General features: G+C 51.9%; 1 protein-coding gene across 6 annotated transcripts in view; it reads right to left on the bottom strand.

Moving 5' to 3' along the window:
• Positions 1–1,291: 1,291 nt before the first annotated feature.
• Sorbs3 (sorbin and SH3 domain containing 3) overlaps positions 1,292–16,416 on the bottom strand; it is a 36,252-nt gene continuing 21,127 nt past the window's right edge. For 5 of the 6 annotated variants that reach the window (XM_087912204.1, XM_087912203.1, XM_048422053.3 and 2 more), the window contains 15 exons: positions 15,886–15,979; positions 13,897–13,987; positions 13,611–13,697; positions 13,456–13,509; positions 12,586–12,672; positions 12,068–12,129; positions 11,411–11,553; positions 11,140–11,192; positions 10,996–11,042; positions 10,713–10,827; positions 6,848–6,973; positions 4,490–4,798; positions 3,638–3,741; positions 3,301–3,407; positions 1,292–2,068 (listed from right to left, as the gene is read on the bottom strand). In XM_087912204.1, coding sequence (XP_087768330.1) covers positions 2,007–2,068; positions 3,301–3,407; positions 3,638–3,741; positions 4,490–4,798; positions 6,848–6,973; positions 10,713–10,827; positions 10,996–11,042; positions 11,140–11,192; positions 11,411–11,553; positions 12,068–12,129; positions 12,586–12,672; positions 13,456–13,509; positions 13,611–13,697; positions 13,897–13,987; positions 15,886–15,979 — 1,541 coding nt within the window. In that variant the 3' untranslated portion in view covers positions 1,292–2,006. Of the gene's footprint in view, positions 2,069–3,300; positions 3,408–3,637; positions 3,742–4,489; positions 4,799–6,847; positions 6,974–10,712; positions 10,828–10,995; positions 11,043–11,139; positions 11,193–11,410; positions 11,554–11,666; positions 11,853–12,067; positions 12,130–12,585; positions 12,673–13,455; positions 13,510–13,610; positions 13,698–13,896; positions 13,988–15,885; positions 15,980–16,416 lie in introns of those variants that run through there. The other variant, XM_085698685.2, reaches the window with a different exon arrangement.

Raw genomic sequence — 16,416 nt, forward strand, 5'->3', positions numbered from 1 at the left:
ATGTTTCATGAAGGCACCAAGGGACATAAAACAAGCCAGGATGGGGGATCAAAAGCAGGCCAGCAGGGCCCTCGAGAGTTGTCATTTCTAGGCTTGGAACCAGACCAAGATGAGCACTGGGTGCAGCAACTGAATGGAGGGCATAAGGGCACGCAGGTCTCGTTCTGCAAGCAGCTGTTTAACCACCCTGGCCGGCGTCCAAGCCACACCCAGGCTCAAGAGACCAGCCACGGCCAGGCCACTGCCCTATACACCTCGGCTTCACCCGCCCTGACAAAACCAGACATACTGCTTCATGCCAGTCACCAGCTCTACCCACTCGCCCCGGGTAAAAACACCTTAAGTGACAGACCAAGGGTACAGGAGTACCAGGAAGAGCCCATAGAAGCATCCCAACCCTAGGCCACCTCAGAGTCATCCCTAAGAGACTGTCCTCCTCCAGGGGCCTCTGAACAGGGACCGCCAGGGTACTTGGTAGATGGGATGCATCCGATGAGGTTGAGCCGACTCCATCCTCCAACCAGGACATGGCCTCTCCTGTCTAATAGGTGTAGTGTTCAGGTTGGGTGGCACGGGTGTAGCCCCTTACTGCCTGCTCAACGGTCAGCCACAGCCTAAGAATGGAGCTTCCCATCAGTGGGCGTGGTGGCTGTAGTGGAGGCTGAAGCAGATTTATCTCCAGTTCCAGGCCAACCTGGGTCATAGTTAGACTCTGACTCAACAGCAAAGAGAATGGAGTTTTCCTTTTCTGGAGGAAAGGCCAGTCCCAGGATGTGCTAATGTCCCCAGAGGCCACCAAGCCCTTGGGTGAGAAGAGTTGCTTTGACTAGCTCTGCCCTCCCCACTCCCAGCCTCCCTAAAGTGAATGCTCAAAAACTTGAGCCCAGAGAAGAAAAACACGAGAGTCCGGTGTGGAAATGGAGCGTTAGTGGGGGACATTAGTGGGGAACACTTGGACATGTCACCAAGTTCAGCAACCGCATGGTTAACAGCTCTGGAATCGGGAACACCTGTCAGTCCCCAGCTCTGAACATTCCCATCAGGCCCTGTCCTGTCCCCACTGACATTAGTTCTCAGCATCTCTGGTCGGATACTTGATCCTCAGATACTGCTCAGTTCTGCCTGTCATCCCTGCTGAGACAGGAGACAATGGTGATTAACTTCCCTCAGACTACAGTTGGCCCACCTGCCCTGAGCCACAACCCATGACAGAAAGATCCCACAATACGAAATGGGCAGAGTCCTCCCTACCCCCACACACCCACCAAAAGGAAAACGATGCAGACATGTCTCTGGTATCCATGTTTATTTTACATTCTCTTCAGGAGGGGACCTAGATACTGGGGAGGAGCTGGGAATTAGGGCAGCAAGCATGTCTCCCTGGAAATCTATCTTCTGATAGGTCCGGGCAGTTGTGGGTCTTAGTTGGAGGGCTCAGAGTATAAGTGGAGGCCCTACCCAGGGGGTCAGTGGCCTCTGGGAAGAGAAAGTCTTGAGGCAAGGCCTCTCACTGGGCCTTGAAGGCTGACAAGGTGTTCACAACCTTCTTTCCAGGCCCAGCTGGAAGCCAGAAGGTAAAGTGGCGGACAAGCTGGTGAGAAGCGGGAGGCCTTTGGTCTCCACCAGGGTAGGAGGCTGGTCCTTATTAGAGGAACCCCATGGGGGTGAAGCAAGAGCCAGTCCCCATTAGGGGAAACGCTGGGGGGTTGGGAGCCTGGGGGTCTGGTCTCAATAAGGCCGGTAGGCAGTCTCCACATCAGAGCAGACGTCTGTATTTGAGGGGTCGTGAGGGGGGGTGCTCTCAAAGAAATGCCTGTGACGCGCGGGTGGGAATCAGTCCAGGGGACTTCGAGGGGGCTTGGAGGGAAGATTGCTGGGGTCTCGCTGCAGATGCTGGGAGCGCAGGTCCTGGGGGGAGGATGACGTGGGAGGGGCCTCTCTCCCTCCCATAGTGCTACTGCTCCCCCACCTCGTCCTCGTTGGCTCCAAATTGCCACGGAGATCACTCACACCGGGGCTACATAATTTCCAGGGAATGTCCCAAATTTCTGAGTTCTCCGGGAGACACCTAAGAAAGGAAAGACGGGTTACGCGGGTTAGGGCGCGCCCTCCGCTGACGGGACCTGGAACTGAAAGTGGAACCAGGTTCTCACGGAAAGGACTCGATTTTCCTCTCCTCACTCCTGCCCCCTAGCGGCGGCACAAGCTGAGACAAGCAAAGCTGTACCTGTAAACCAACCAATGAAGACAACTTTGCACACAGCACTAACTCCACGCGTCCCTGAGAAAACCAGGAATGGGCAAGATGAATCACAGACATTCTATGGAGCAGAACTCACTGATCTAGTAAAGCACCTTCATTTCAGAGATGAGCACTGCTCTGTCTAGGGGCAGAGCTGGGATGGTAAGTCAGACTTCTTGCTTGCTGAGACCCCAAGAGAGGCAAGCGTCCTGGGGTGATGGGGGGAATTTACTAGTAAGAAGAGGCCTGGGCCTTTCGTTCTCCTTAACTAATCTATATGTAAGTGGCCACATGTGGCTACTGAATACTATACCAGACAGCACAGGCCAGAGCATTGTGACTTCGACTGCAGAAAGGTGTGCTTTCCTTCTTGTTTATACAAATCTACAAAACTTCACTCGTGGTATAAAAGAAATTCAACAGCAAAAGCGCACAAGTAAAATGAGACGTAAGGGCTGCTAACCTCTGTGGTGTGAGAAGCGTGGCTGGCATTGAGCCATGGCAAATCATCTTAGAAGGAGGAGACCATATCACCAAAGGGTCTATTCCTATGACACCTCCGCCCAGGCAGAGCTTCGGTTCTTTGGGCCCCAAAGTCTGCTTGTTAGGAGGCAGAGCTTCTAGCCATTCACGTCTCTCCTTGGCCTCGCCTTTGAAGCCAAGGGAATACAAGGCTTGCCCACTTTGGGGAGTCTAGTGGGTAGGTCACCCGGCACCAGACAAGATCAGCGTGAGGCTTCAGGTCTTAGTCCTTAAAGTGCAATGTCTTGGGCCAGTCGTGAAGGGCTGGGATATTATATTGTTTCCCAGGTTGTAGGGAGCGGGCAGGGGCAGAGTACGAGACCCTGGATGCTAGACCCACTTGAGGAAGCCGTGGCATGTGGAGAGCAGGGGTCTGGAAGTCAGGAGTCCTGTCCCAAATGTGACTCTATCACTGAGCACACCCTGAGGCAGTTTTCCCCGGGCCAGGACAGAAGGTAGGTGGGGGTGTCTCGAGTCTTCAGGGAGACCCTAAGATTCCTCTTTCTGGCCTGCCCTCCCCTCCACAGGCTACATACCCACAAACCAGCCATCGTCACACTGCTGCATGACATCCACACGGTCCCCCTCACGAAGTTCCAGCTCATCCTCGTTCTGGGGCCTGTACTGGTACATAGCCCGGTACCTGTGGGAGACGGCAGCGTGGCAGCCAGAGCCTGGGGCTCCTTCCCACACCCGCTGGCAGTTCTACCAAGAGTTGTCACTCCAGGTATCCTCTCCCTATCGCCTAAGCACCCAAAGACGAGCTTTGCTTAGGGGTTTCCTCAACCTATAGGTGAAGGAGGGTAGGACCTGGGATCAGTACTGTCTGCCAGCAACTCCCACCCTGGGCGAGCATCCTTAATTGGTACTCACGGAGTCCAGTGTATTTCTGTGGTGCTTGGGGAGGAGGCCCCCGGGTCTACGGGACGGCTGGTGCCTCGAGGATGGGACAGGGCTGGTCCAGGGGAGCTGAGACTCTGGGGGTTCGTGGGAAGCAAGGAGGGCCACAAAGAGGAGGCATGAGGGAGAAGCGGCAGGTCATGAGTCCCACAGAGCCTGATAAGTAACCTCCATGCCGTCTCATCAAACTCCCAGGCCCAGAAAGGTGGGCTCTGACGAGCTCGCTTCAGAGGGACTTGACTGTGGCCCCAGGCCCCAGGCCCCAGGCAGGGTGAGCAGCACCAAGGACAAAATGGGTCCAAGGAGGAGCCAGGAGCAGCTGTACCTGCTCAGAGAGGCGTGCTGGGTGAACATGTGGACCCAGGGCTAAGTACACAATGAAGGGCTGGCTGCCAAACACCTTTGCTCGGACCTACCCATCAATCTTCTCCAGTGGGAACTCCCTCTGGAAGGAGACGCAAACCCAGAGAGTATAAGCCACTTGCTTGTGGGCCACACAGCTAGCAAATATCAGAGCCCCATACCTAACACTACTTGCCAAAGACATACACTGAAAAAAAGTGGCATCTTGGAGGCTCAGGAGGCCTAGCTCATTACCCTAGTTGGCTGGGGTTCCACAGAGTGCTAGATCCTACCCATGCCTCTCTGAGCTGGAGAGGACCAAATAGTAGAACAACCTCAAGAGGATTAGGGCCAAATCAAGACAGAGCCATGTTAGGTTCTGCCCAGCTCCCTGCTTCTTTGTCTGGAGACTGTCCAGGAAGGATTACCAGTGTGGACCAGTGAGACGATAGGAAGGCAGTGTGAGGAAGCAGGCTACCTTACCTGGGTTTGGGATCTGGGCTCCTGGAGGCTGATAGGGAAGGGGAAGCCAGAGCGGCGAGGGGAGGTCCGACCTCCCCAGTCTGTGGGGTCCACTTGCACTGAGGGGGAACTGGGGTGACAGGCTAGACGAGAAGTGGCTGTCAGGTGAGGTGATGTAGGGAGCTGGGGGCTATCATCGCAGAGCCGGAGTCGGGGTTCCCGGTTTATCTGCACGTAGCTGGCCGGGAAGATGCCTTGGCGTCCTGTGCCTGTGATGCGCCCCTCGTACCAATGTTCATTCACCTTGCGGATCAGGCAGATGTGCTCCCCCTGAGGGGTTAGAGAGGGGTTTGTGTCAGCCGGGGTTCCTGGGGTAGCACACACCTGACGGTGGTTCGCCTGGGTCATCTTCAGACCTGACACTTTACGTGTTTGAAGGATCAGGCTCAGAAAGGGTCAGCAGATTATCTAAGGTCATACAGCTAAAAATGGAGGAGTCAGGAACAAATGGAAGACTTAGCTCTTCCCATAGCAGGCAGTGCTGGGCTTTGATCAGGTCTTGCCCTTGGCAGGCTCATAACACTATCAATCCCTACCTCCAAACTCTGTAGGGACTGTGGCTAATTACATAGATGCAAACCCAAAGTCAAGTTCAAGCTATGTGGCCTTGGACAAGCTGTTCTGCCCTTCTGAGCTTGGTTTCCTCATGGGTTAAGTGGGATAACTAACCATGATTGTTGCCATGAGACACAAAATCAAGGGTGGCCTCTAAGCCACTGACAGATCTTAGCATGCCACCACAACTCAGTCCTGTCCCTGATGCGCATGTCCTGTGACCCTCTCCCAGGACAGAAGGCATTTTCAGCAGGTTGAAGTAGAACTGCCACCATCTTAGCAGGCTACTCTCAGGACAGGGTTCCCACCCCTCAGTGCCCAGCCCCCCAGCCCACCTTCTTCCCTGTCTGTCTTTGGAGCCAGCTTTCCTTGGAGGAATTCACTAGGGGCATCTGTAAGCTTTGCCCGCAATTCAACCAGAGGAAGGCCAGTTCCTCATCTCAGAAACTTACCACTTTCTTCACCATAACCTAACACAGAACATACATGCAAGTCAGTGACATCCCAGAAGCCACGCACACAAATGGATGTGCACATATAAGGGCCTCATGTTTGATACAGTACCCTTTACATGCAAAACCTCTTTCTATCCCTTTAAAAATGTAAATTATGATCCTTATGGTCAACTAACCTGCAGTCAATAAAAACACAATGCTAGGGTCAGGCATGCTGGCTCAGACCTGTAACTAGCATTTGGGCAACTGAGGCAGGAGGACTACAGGGAGTTCCAGGCTATCCTGGTAGGTCAGCCTGGATAACAGAGTGAGACACTGTTCATAATGTTCTTTCAAAACCGGAATAAACTGACTAAGCCATGACACAGGCCTATAATCCCAGCTCCTTGGGAGGCCAAGGCACGAATACCAAAAGCTCAAGGCTTTGGGGCTGCTCAGTGGTTAAGAGTATCCAATGTCCTTGCAGAGAACTAAATTCCATTCCTAGCACCTACGCAGTGGCTCACAACCATCTGTTACTATTATTTCATGGGATTTGGTGTTTGCTTCTAGCCCTCATGGGCACTGCACACATATGATACATACATATATGCAGGCAAACCACTCATACATATAGGAAAAAAGTTAAAGGCCTGCCTAGACTAAAGAGTGAGTTGATGACTAGCCTTGGCTATAAAGTGAGTTCAAGGATAACCTGAGCTATAGAATGAGTTCAAGGCCAACCTGGGCTATAAAGTGAGTTCAAGGATAACAAGAGCTATAGAATGAGTTCAGAGCAAATCTGGGCTATAGAGTGAGTAAGTTCAAGGCCAGCCTGGGCAACTTAGCAAGACCTCTCTTAAAATTAAAAGTAAAATAGGGGCCAGCCAGTGGTGGCGCACTTCTTTAATCCCAGCACTCGGGAGGCAGAGGCAGGTGGATTTCTGTGAGTTTGAGGCCAGCCTGGTCTAGAAGAGCTCGTTCCAGGACAGGCACCAAAAGCTACAAGAGAGACCCTGTCTCGGAAAAAAAAAAAAAATCAAGAGTAACCTATTCAAGAGATTGGAAAAACCAAAATTCTGGGTATAGCTGACATTTAAAAAAAATGTTCATTTCATTTTAGTCAGGTCATGGTGGCGCACACTTTTAATCTTAGCACTCAAGAGGCAGAGGCAGGCAGAAGCGAACCTGGTCCAGGACAGCCAGGACTACACAGAAAAACACTGTCTCAAAAAATTAATTAATTAATTAAAAAAGAATTGTTCATCTCTTTCTGCAGGATCACCTTTGTTTCCCCCGCCCCACTCCACCAGGCCCTGCCTGAGCGCACCTTTCGGAAGGACAGCTCCACCTCCAGCTCTCCCTTGAAGGTGTACTGGGCCACAGCGTCTCCGTACTCCAGCACCTGGTATGTGGGCGGCTTGATGGGCTTGGGGATCTCATCTGCAGGCAGCACCTGCAGGGAGGGCGGGAGAAAAGCTTAGACCCGATACTAACGGACACACACCTGCGCTCCTGGAAGATGGACACGGCTGTCCCCGATCGGACGCCTGGGAGGTGGCAGTGGGAGTACAGGCAGGCTCTGTCATCCGAGAAGGCTTGCTGGGCCACTCAAGCGAAGGAAGGTTTGAAGAAGAACGACCCCCGTGGGCTCATATAGTTGAATGATTTGTCACTAGGGAATGGCACTATTTGAAAAGATTAAAAGGACTTGATGGTGTGGCATTGGAGGAGGAGGAAGTGTGGCACTGGGGGTGGGCTTTGAGGTTTTAAAAGTCCAAGCCAGGCCCAGTGATATCCTCTCTCTCTCTCTCTCTCTCTCTCTCTCTCTCTCTCTCTCTCTCCCTCTCTCTCCCTCTCTCTCTCTCTCCCTCTATCTGTCTCCCCCTCTCTCTCTTTCTCTCTCTCTCTCCCTCTCTCTCCCTCTCTCTCCTTCCCTCCCTCCCTCTCTCTCCCTCTCTCTCTCTCCCTCTATCTGTCTCCCCCCTCTCTCTTTCTGTCTCTCTCTCCCTCCTCTCCCCCCCTCCCTCCCTCCCTCCCTCTCTCTCTCTCCCTCTGTCTCCCCCCTCTCTCTTTCTTTCTCTCTCCCTTCCTCCACTCCCCCTCCCTCCCTCCCTCTCTCTCTCTCTCCCTCTATCTGTCTCCCCCCTCTCTCTTTCTCTCTCTCTCTCCCTCCCTCCCTCCCTCTCTCCCCCCCTCCCTCTTCCTGTGGTTCAGGATGTAGCTCTCTTGTTATTACTCCAGCACCACATAGACCACCACACTCCCTGCCATGGTGATAATGAACTAAGACTCTAAAATTGTAAGCAAGACCCCGGTGCTTTCTTTCATAAAAGTTGCCTTGGTTATGGTATCTCTTCACAGCCCTGGAACAGTGACTAAGACACACTGTCTAGGGGTCTTGGTCACGCTCATTTCCTCTGCCAGTGAAAAAATTAAAAGGCAAGAGTGAACGAATTAAAAGGCACTCCCTGAGTGCAACCAGGAGCGGCGGAGAAATCTCAGCACAGGCAAAACTTCCCGATTCAGGGTTGGTCTGCTGGATGATTGGTTGACCCACAGTTGTCGCATACCACGCGTCCTAATCAAACAAGGACTTTTTGGGCCAGTCCATCAGCAGGGGGACTTCTAGGAAGGACACAGGGGCTGATAAGGCCTTTGTTTGAAGCTGCCAAGCTTTTGTGTCAAGTCAGGAGGATGAGGAAGAAGCCGGCCATCTGGGAAATTCACCACAATTATTGCCTACTCATGGCCCTTCTTCCTGTACTGTCTATTAGGGCATCGATCTAAATCCTAGACTCTCAAAGTGTACTGAGCTACAGAGTACATTGTTCTAAAACTGAAAATGTATTTATTTATTATTATTACTATTTTTATTTGTTTTGTTTTCTCAAGGAAGAGTCTCACTATATAGCTTTAGCTGTTTCTGTTTTGGGGATGGGGTTTGGTTTTTCAACAAGGTTTCTTTGTATAATAGCCCTAGCTGTCCTGGCACTAACTCTGCGGACCAGGCCAGGCTGACCTCGAACTCACAGAGATCTGTCTGCCTCTGCCTCCCAAGTGCTGGGATTAAAGGCACACATCACCATCACCGCCCAGCTCTTTAGATGTTCTTTTTTTTTTTTTTAGGATTTATTTATTAAGCATACAATGTACTGCTGGCGAGGAAGACACCAGGTCTCATTACAGATGGTTGTGAACCACCAGGTGGTTGCTGGGAATTGAACTCAGGACCTCTGGAAGAGCAGTCAGTGCTCTTACCCTCTGAGCCATCTCTCCAGCCCCTCTTTAGATGTTCTTGAACTCACCTTATAGACCAGGATGGCCTCACAGATTTCCACCTGCCTCTGCCTCCCAAGTGCTAGGATTAAAGGGATGTGCCACTACGTCTGGCTTAATTTGTCCCATTTCTTACTACTGCTCAGTGCCAAGTGGTCCTTGGTTTAAATCTTAGTCCCTCCACTCCTCCTCTCCTTTGGCCCCACCAGAGCTCTGAATCCCTATTGATTGATCCTATTCATAAAAATCAATAAGCTTATCAACTGTTTCTCACTAAGCTGTAGATGACTGATAGACTGTCAGATGACTGTGTATATTGAGTTAAACTTCAGTGAAAACAGAGAGATTAATGTGTAGGTGGGTAGAACCTGTAATGCCTGTTAAAGCAAGGGTCTGAATTACAGTAGTCTACCCAGGTATCAGAGGATATGAGAAGACAGTAAATTAAACAACAACAAATAATAATAATAATCATGATTTGTTCAGGCCTGGTAGTACACATCTTTGATCCCAAGCATTTGAGAAGCAGAGGTAGACAGATCTCTGTGAGTTCAAGATCAGCCCGGTCTACAGAGTGAGTTCCACACCATCCAGGGCTACATAGTAAGATTCTGACTCAAAAGAAACCAAACCAAAAAAATTACAATTTGTGGGATGCAGTTAAAACAGTGTTTAGACAGAAATTTATGGTATAAAATACTATTATTAACAATCATCTAGACTAGCATGAGTCAGGAGAAATAATATGAACTTGAGGCTAGCCTGGGCTACCTAGGGAGTTCCAGGCCAGCCTGAGCTGCTGTGCAATGCTTGTCGAAGAAAAAGAGAAAAAAGGAGAAAGGCTACTCTTTCACTCTGACAAACTGAGCAAGAAAAGTAAAAAAAAAAAAAGATGAAATTGAAAACAAAAACAACAAAGAAAAACTGATAAAATCAAAGGTAAGCAATTTGAAAAGACTGAGGAAATAAATCTGTAGGCAGAATAAAAGAATATCCAATTATAATACCAGGAATGAGAGAACAATCATTACAGAGATTACTAACGGCAAAGAAAGAACGGGGCGAAGGAGGTGGTTCGATGAGAGCAGAAGTCTGATGACCTGAGTTTAGATCCCCAGAACCCATGTAAAAACCAGACACAGAGCAGGGCAGTAGTGGCGCACACCTCTAATCCCAACACTCAGGAGGCAGAGGCAGGCAGATCTCTGTGAGTTTAAGGCCAGCCTGGTCTACAAGAGCTAGGGTTTCCCTGTAGCTTTGAGCCTGTCCTGAAACTCACTCTGTAGGGTTTCTCTGTGTAATAGTCCTTGCTGAAACTTACTCTGTAGGCCAGGTTGGCCTTGAACTCACAGAGATCCACCTGCCTCTGCCTCCCAAGTGTGAGAATAAATATTTTTAAAATTAAGGGAATATTATGGACAACTTTATACCATAGGCTTAGTTTGATACGACTTAAGACACAGATACTAAAAGTAACCTATAGGTCTCAGCCTGCATTTAGAATATGACTCTCTACTTCACACAGAATCTCTGTCTATAAAGTGAGATGATCATTGCTCCCTGGGCAGTGTGAGGAACAAACAGGTAACACGCCAGAATGAAGCGGCACATTCACAGGTGAACTGTCACACATTCTGGTTAGTTGCGATCAGGACAGAAATCAGAGATCAGGGCTCTGAGAGTTAAAATACGAGGCACTTATGGGATGGTGACTTCTGGGTGGGCAAGGGGCTCTTCAACTTCTCCTGGGCTAGCAGACAGTTTTGAGTCCTGGACTAGGTGATGTGTAGGCCACAGACATTCAAGAGAGACAGCCTGGACTCCTCAAAGTTTTGCAAGAAACCTGGGGTCTGTCGTCTAAGCCTCTCCCAACACATGGAGCCTCCCAGCCTGCCCGTTCCACCCCTCCCACTTACCTCCACATAATTGGCTGGGAAGATGCCTAGCCGGCCATGGTGCTCCCCCTCCAGCCAGTTCTTGTCCACTTCTTTGTGGATATAGACAATGTCACCCTTCTGCAGAGTCAGCTCCCTGCAGATGAGAGCCGTGTACAGCACCGAGTTCCTGAGTCTTTCTTCTTCAGACTCTGCCCTGTACACCACCTCCCCCTCCAGCCTTCTGCCCACTAAACCCCTTCCTTACCCCCTCACAGTGCAGACTGCCCAGGCTGGAAGAGGAAGGGCTGAGAAGGCCACTTACTTGGGGGACTGGGCCTGGAAGTCAAACTTGAGCCGGGCAGCCTTCCTCTGGGAAAGGGGAGAGGACAGGACAGAGTGGGTTACCTCAGCCCGACAGGGTCCTGCCCAGACACTCCCTGACCCCTGACCCGGGGGACTCTCTTACCTTCTTCTCCTCCTTCCTGGCAGGGCTGCTACCCCTTTCAGAGGCACTAGGCTCTGTGGAGAAGCACCACCTCAGCTTGAGGAGGTCATGTCTGGGGGGGATCGGGTTGGGATAGATTATGCTCCCCCCACCCAGGTCAGGCACAGGAAAGCAAGGACTCTGTGACCTTCCTGGCCCCCACCCTCCCTTTCCTGGCACCACAGAGCTGTAAGAGAACTCCCAGAGCAGGTAGGCGGCCATTCAGCGCCAACAAAAACAGAAATTGTCTTACCTCGGGCTGAGGAAGGGTAGACAAAATCTCTTCGTCCCAGGAAGGGGCTTCCTCCTCCATCTGCCATTCTGTGGGGGCTCAGGGGTCGGGAAGAACCGAAGTAAGGTGCATGCGGGGAGCTGGGCCTCCAGGCTGAGGCCAGGCTGGAGGGACAGAGGCAGTGAGTCACCTGTCTGGAACTTCATATCCCTCAGGGCTAGTCCTCATACATTACTGACCTCCCAGGCTCTCCTGCTACCCCCAACCTGTCCCCTGCCTCCTAAGGCGTCTTTCCAGGTCTGAGACTCTCAACAGGATGTCCTACTTCCCGTGCAGCAGAGGGCCGGGAAGGGTGAGGCCTGGGTTAGGAGAGGAGGAGACCGCCCAAGGGAACGCGGGAAGTGTCGGGGCTCGGTCCCACTCTCTGCCGCTGCGCTGCCACCACCACCACCACTACCAGTGTCCCTGGCTTGGGGCAGGTGACCCTCAAGGAGTGGATAAGTCCCAACAGAGTTGCGGTTGGGATGCCCGTAGGCCACTTTTCCGATTTTCAGGCCCCTCCTCTGAGGTTCGCCCGTCCCCCACCGTGGGCAGGGCCATCGCCCCCTCGCCCGCCGGCGCCACGTCCCCTCCGTGGGGAACAGACCCTCTGTTCCTGCCTGCGTCTCTGCCACTCACCGGGCGGAGGGCCGCTGATCTGGGGCGGGCTGCTCAAAGGACCGTCGTGGCGCCTGGGAGTTCTGCACGGGGGACACCGGACGTGATCAGAGCCTGAGACCCCGGGGCCAGGGCAGCTGAGGCCAGTGCCGCCACCTCCTCCGGAAAAGTTCGCGGCTTGGGAGGGAAGGAGGCAGGGGAGGGGCGGGACGCAGGGTCCTAGAGGCGGCCCGCGAGCCTTTGCGCTGGGAGGAGGCACGGAGGAAGGAGGCTGGCCCGGGAAGCCAGGGCCGGGTCGGGTTCTGGGGTCCCTGGGGCTGCGGCTAGGGGTGGGGCCAGGCGGGGTGGAATATGGACTGAATCTGAGTTGGCGGAGAAGGGTTCCTAGGGGTCACTTAGAAAGTTGACGCCCAGTGTTTTGAAGCTCGGACAAGGCTGAAGTCTGCCCAAGGTCGCCAGTTTCTAGGTTTGCCTGCTTCCCTCTGTCCCCTGCTGCTAAGGCGAAAGCCTTTCTCTTGAAGTTCTCTGGAGGCGGGTACCTTGGGAGATGGTAGGCGGGTCTCGATGGCCCGCAGGTCCTTATCCAGCTCTGCACTCAGCTTGGCCAATTCTCTTTCTAGCAGGACCTGGGGGATAGGATTCTCTTGGGAAGTGCACTGTGTCACCGGAGGCTGGTCCCGCCAGGCCTCAGGGAGGAGACCAGGAGGAGACCATGCCTATAGGCATGTTTCAAGACTAGTGGAAAGGTGTCACGTCATCCCTGTCACCAGTCCCCAACCCAGGACTCCAGGGTGTTAAGAGTGCCTCAGCCTTTCCTGGCCTTTTTAATTTTGAGGAAGTGGGCGGGGGAGGGGGTATGTTTGTTTAAGAACCTGAGGGCTTGCCACATTTCTATTGGTTTCTATGGCCTTCCATGGCCTGGTTTCACTGCACCCACCCACCCATCATCATACTGTTCATTCCAGTGAGAGCTGAACTTTACTCATGTGTGTGTGTGTGTGTGTATGCAGACACACATGCACGTGGACACACACACACACACACACAATTGCATACTCGGGTATACACCCCCTCCTCCCCCACACCCCAGTCTCTTTCCTAGAGGGGCTGTCTCTCTGTCTGGCCAAACTCAGCTCCACTTCACGAGTACCTCTGATAACCCCAGTTCACATTGACTGATCTCTTCCTGCTCTGGTTGCTACATCCGTGTTTACTAATCACCTACTGCACACGGGCACTGTCCTTGGTGCTAAGGCTGGAGATGAAAATGCACGGAGCTAGGGCAAGTTAAGAACCTTGGGGCCCTGACCCTTGTCCGTGGCTAAGACCACAACACCCAGAGTCATCCTTGTTTACTGCTGATACTGGCTTCTGTCTGTCTGTCCTTCATTCCACCGGGTAGCACTCACCTCAATGGGCTGTGCAGGTTTCTCAACGGGGTCATCCACCAGCGGTTTCTTGGGCTGCAGGGTGGGAAGGGTACATCTAAGACAATGGCCTCACTTGAAACAGGCTCCAGCGGAGGGGTGTGTCCAGACCTAGAGGACCCTGCTAATACTCTCACCTTATGCCCAGTTTCTAGTTCTTGCAGAAACTGGTTCCAGGAGTCTTCTGTCCAGACACTCTCTCCTTTCTCTCGGCGTCTGGGCACCTGCATGGATGTGAGTAGCCATCACTAAGGCTGAGTCTACAGTCTAAAGGCAGGCCTTGGCTTCCCCGATCTGCCCACGGGTCCCTTCCTACGTATACATGCCAAAATCAGGGAATTATCTGCACTGCGCTGTGCCAGCAGGTGAGAGTGACGGGAGAACACACAGCTGGGGATGGTGCTGGTGAGCAGGACGGTCTACCTGATTTGGGGGTTGGAGTCCCGAAGAGGATGGTCCAAAATTATAGTTAAAGGTGTTTCTAGATGGCTCTTCAGAGTGGTGCCAGTCTCTTCTGAAGAAAGAGAAAATCCCACTTCAGATTCCTCTTAGAAAACTGAAGCATGGGTGAGAATGTAACCAAAGGAGAAGAGGCTGCACCCCCTCTCCTCTACCACTGTTCCCATTCCCACAAAAGGAGTCCACCCTGCCCCCTTACTGTGGAATTAGTGTCCAGGAGCAGTGTGTGAGTTCCAGGTTTCAATCCAGCCTCATCCCCTAGAATCTATGTGACCTAAGGCAAGCTGTATGGAGCCTTGGGCTCAACATCGGTAAAATGGGAGTGGCATGCAGGAATGTGTGTTAGGTGTCCAGCTGACAGCCTTTGCAAACATCGCTCCATGCTCCATGGGTGACCAGGACCTCTCTTGTAGCCTTGGGCAGAAGCATCCTGTATTTGTGTTTGGTGTGTTGTGTCCCAGTGCAGCTGGCTTCCAAGCTGCCATAGTCAAGTGGTCTTGTGAACCATTGCTGTGGAAGACCCTTCACTGCACTGTGAAGGTGTGCTGCTCTTAATGTTAATAAAAAGCCGAGTAGCCTATGGCAAGGCAGGATTTTCAGGACAGAGAGAATGCTGGGAAGAAGGGAGGAGTCTCAGGAGTCACGAGGAGACGTGGAGAGAAGCAAGATGAACTTGCCACGTTAAGAAGAGGTACCGTCACATGGCAGAGGGTAGATAAGAAATATGGGTTAACCTAAAATGTAAGACTCATTATTAACAAGCCTAAGTTATCGACTAAGCATTTATAATTAATAATAAGTCTCTTTGGTTATTTGGGAACTGACTGGTGGGACAGAAAGGTCTGCCTACAAATCATAGCCCAGGATATAAGACTACTGTAAGACTACACACAACTCCAAGGAGAACTTGTGGGCATCTCTGCCCGGGAGACCTGGCAGACAAGTTGTTTTGTGTCTCTGGGCCTCAGATTATGTGGCTTGGATTCAGTGATAAAACCTGTGTGGCCACTTCAGTCATCGAAGTGTCCTGCTGCCTCGGTTCTCCTCTAGGCTTCCTTTTCTGGCTGGCTTTCATGCCCCAGCCTCTGGTTTTAGTCTGAAAGTTACCCATGCCTGGAACAACTGAATGGAGCTTATCAAATGATGGCATGTCTGAGCACAGGGTGAGGATTCATTGCCTATAATTATGACTCTGTTCTCATTTCGATAATAAAAAGGTGATCATGAGAATGGAATGTGCTGTTTGCAGGAGAAGGAAGCGCTCATCATTTGGGAACCTGTGTGTTCGAATGCTTGCAGACTTGCTATATGCCAACCACAATGTGAGATCAGACTCTGGCTCACTCAGTCTTGATAATCTACCGTCTGTCCCCACTCATAAGATGGGGACAGGAGGCTAGTTGGCAGTGGCCTGATTTGGACCTCAACTCTGGGTCCAATCTGGATTTTTGTCACTGCCTCACTGATGACAAAGGCCACAGGTCAGTGATGGCTCTGCTAGTGAGCTGAATTGTACCCCATGAAGGCACACACAGCTAGTGCACTTAACCACAGAGCAGAGCTCCAGCGGCCCAAGCGGCACAGAGTTCCTGCAGCACCTGAGCGCTCAGCCCAGGGCACCTCTCAGTCACAATCTAGTGGAAACCTGGTTCATCCATGTTACTGGTTTTCTCTCTGGTTTTAGTGGAAGATCACATGTCTAAGCTGCCCTTAACAGCTTCCATCCCCCGATGTCCTGGACACACACACATCACTCACAGTCTCTGGTTCCCGGTGCACAACAGGAGCGATTCTGTTCCTGGCTGTCTTTGACCCTTGTGAGTGGGAATAGCTACAGTGGTGGCGACCTTCTAAGACCCTGTAGAACCCAATGGAAGAATAGACTCTTCCCTGTCTGCTCCCAGGTTGTGCCAGCTTTGGCCACAAGGGGACACTAGTCTCTGTGTTGCTCACCCACTAGAAGTCACTGATGTGCCAGGCCTGGAGGCAGGTCTTTGCTGGGGTTCTGGAGGCCTGGAGTCTGCCGAAGAGGCACGCGAGGAAACCACTGGAGTGAAAGAAGACAGACAAGGACTAGGATTGGGTAATTATTTAAGGCGGTGGTACCCACCTCCATCCTAATGCCTGGATTATGGCTCACAGGAACAGAGATGGGCTCCTGGCTAGTACCTGGGTTTTGTACCAAGAGCTTTGGGGAAGGTGGGATCCCCAGATTCTCATAATTCAGAAGAATCGCATAAGATAATCATGTAAGAAAAATGCCCAGGGAAGTCTGGTTAGCAGATGGCAAACAAGGGCTTCTGGGCCGCCAAGGACGTCTTAGTCACCTCCTACCAGGGGATTTACTGTTCCCAGACGTGGCCCTTAAAATCTTCTTGTGGGGTTGTTATGTAAAATGAATACAAAAAATTAAAAAAAAAAAACTTCTTGTGTGGAACCACACCACTTGGGAGGCTCCCAAGCTCAGGCCACAAGTCACCAGAC

This window comes from Myodes glareolus, chromosome 12 (genome assembly GCF_982192425.1).
Source record: "Myodes glareolus chromosome 12, mMyoGla1.1, whole genome shotgun sequence".
Taxonomy (NCBI): Eukaryota; Metazoa; Chordata; class Mammalia; order Rodentia; family Cricetidae; genus Myodes; species Myodes glareolus.